The sequence below is a fragment of the Ipomoea nil genome, unplaced genomic scaffold (assembly GCF_001879475.1).
Source record: "Ipomoea nil cultivar Tokyo-kokei standard unplaced genomic scaffold, Asagao_1.1 scaffold1848, whole genome shotgun sequence".
NCBI classification, from domain to species: Eukaryota; Viridiplantae; Streptophyta; class Magnoliopsida; order Solanales; family Convolvulaceae; genus Ipomoea; species Ipomoea nil.
The window spans coordinates 127,054-129,617 of NW_017618276.1; the positions used below are offsets into that span (position 1 = coordinate 127,054).

Here is a 2,564-nt window from a genome sequence, read left to right on the forward strand (position 1 = left end):
TTTATACAAAGTATGCCGCAACTACTGGATTTGATGTGCGTCGAAGTTCGGATAAAAAGAACAATTTCTGTATTGTTCTGAAAAAGGATGTAGTGTGTTCGCGGCAAGGGTTTAAGGATATTAGGGTCAAATAAACTTTGGCTGAAGGAGCGTGTTCGGAGAAGAAGCGACGGTGGACCACAAATAGGGTTGGTTGCGGAGCTAGGATTGTAATGAAGATAGTTTGCGACGGGAGATATAAGGTTCACAAATTTGAAGAAAGACATACACACTGTCTGTGCCAGGAAAGTCACAAACCATTTCTGAAAGTGAATCGCAAATTAGAGATTGCACACCAAGAATTCATTACTAATTGCGAAAAAGCAAACGTTGGTGCAAGCAAAAGTTACGACATATATGCTGAGATAGTAGGTGGTCCGGAGAACGTGGGTGCGATGCAACAAGACTTTAAGAATTACAGGAGGGAGCTATTAGCGTACATGAAGTGGGGAGATGTGCAAATGGTTATATCAAACTATCTTGAGCATAAAACAGATTGTGCTGATATGTACTTCGAATACGAGGTGAACGCAAATGATCAATTAGCTCGTGTCTTCTGGGCGGATGGTATGGCAAGGAAAAACTACGGTGCGTTTGGCGACGTGGTATCCTTTGATTCAACGTACAAAACAAATAGGTATGAGAGAGATAATTTAAATAGATGGGCATGTTAATTTAAATTTATGGGGAAGGATGAGGTTATCTTTGGGTAACGACGTATACAGGAATTAGAGAGTATGATGTGCATGATAAGCAGGACTATGCGGGTGTGTAAGTTAGTCCTTGACTCGCACAGTGCGTGTATGTTTGCGTAACTACGTATAATGTAATTAAAGGGCAGTGTTTGCATATGTTGGAGGTATGTGCGTGTGTGTATATATCATGTGCAAGCTGTATAGTAGGTCTGTGCGTGTGTTGAATTGTTTGCGCATGATATATTTCGGCCAATATGTGACAGCCTATTAATTGCTATGTATTGTGTTCAGGTACCACCTTGTGTTTGTCCCATTCACAGGAGTAGACAACCACAAGAGATGTGTGACGTTTGCAGCGACCCTGATCGATAAGAAAGACGTGGAGTCGTACAGTTGGGTATTAAAACACCTCAAGAACGTAATGGGGACTGCACCACCTTTAATAATAACCGATCAAGACCCAGCTATGAAAATTGCAATCGCAAGTGTGTTTGGAGATAGTAGACATCGTTACTATATGTGGCACATAATGACTAAGGTTAGCGAGAAAGTGGGGGCTGAGATGTCAAAGAATAATGAGTTCCGCCAGGCATTGAATAGTGTCGTGTGGAATGAGCAATCAACGAGAACAGAATTCGAGATTGGGTGGGAAACAGTAATTGGGAAATACAACCTACATGAAAACCGATGGCTAACACGTATGTACGAGGAGCGTGCGTCATGGGTGCCCGCATTTTTTGATGATGTGTTCATGGGTGGTCTACTACGTACCACTTCCCGTTCCGAGGCAGAGAATAGGATTTTCCAAGGTAACATGAACAAGCACTTATGCCTAGTAGAATTTTTCACCTGTTTCGAGCGTACGGTGAGAAAACAACGAAAGAACAACCTAGAACTAAGCGCAAATTCCATCGGACATACACCAGATTTTAAGACACCACTACACATTGAGCGATCAGCAGCAACAGTGTACACGTTGACTATTTTTTATGAGGTCCAAAAGGAAATAAGTGCAGGGTGTTTTAAATGTCGAGTACGAGCATTCACTGAGGCAGAAGGGTTAAAGACATATGTGGTTGAGGATGAAAACGAGCAACAATACACAGTTATAGTGCAAGATGGGAGCAACATAGCATGCACATGCAGAATGTACGCAAGAGTTGATCTCCTATGTAGCCATGTTTTTGTCGTACTCAAAGATGAACGCATCGATGACATTCCCCCTCAACATATCACACCCCGATGGACACGAGAAGCTGTCAAGCACTCCCCCACTGATCGGGACGCAGATAAACAGAATGGTAACAAGACTTTGGGGCATAGCAACAATGAAGAAAGACAACTATTGAATATATTTCATAGATGTTTGGGCAAGGCTAAAGGAAGACCCCAAAAAATGCAGGAGATGAGACTGTGCATGGAAGAGTTTGAAGTAACATTCGGGGAGGACGAAGAACCTGAGGTGAATGCAAGTGGGAAGCGTGCAATAATGGAGTCGTATTGCGGTGTCGTAAACCCAAAGACGATTGAAGTTCATCCACCCCCCCGTTGCAAAAACCAAAGGGTCTGGCAAACGAATGAAATCAGCAAGGGAGGCGGCAATGGCGGAGCATTATAAGAAAAAACGCACATGCAAAACATGTGGAGTGGCTGATGGCGATAATAGCCAAAGCTGCCCACGGAAGTAGTTAAACCATTAGTCTGTTTTTAATTATTAAATATAAGTACAAACATCTGAATAATGAGTGTTTTTTGAAATTCTAATGTTATTGAATGATATGGGCAGCTGATTTGCAAATACACTGGTGGCTGTGTGCATTGCGCGGTTAG

General features: G+C 42.5%; 1 protein-coding gene across 1 annotated transcript; it reads left to right on the forward strand.

Moving 5' to 3' along the window:
- The first annotated feature begins 212 nt into the window (after positions 1 to 212).
- LOC109193253 (protein FAR-RED IMPAIRED RESPONSE 1-like) lies at positions 213 to 2,352 on the forward strand. Its single transcript, XM_019344092.1, has 2 exons — positions 213 to 676; positions 1,026 to 2,352. The coding sequence occupies exons 1-2, from the start codon at positions 213 to 215 to the stop codon at positions 2,350 to 2,352; spliced, it is 1,791 nt and encodes a 596-aa protein (XP_019199637.1).
- The last annotated feature ends 212 nt before the right edge of the window (positions 2,353 to 2,564 follow it).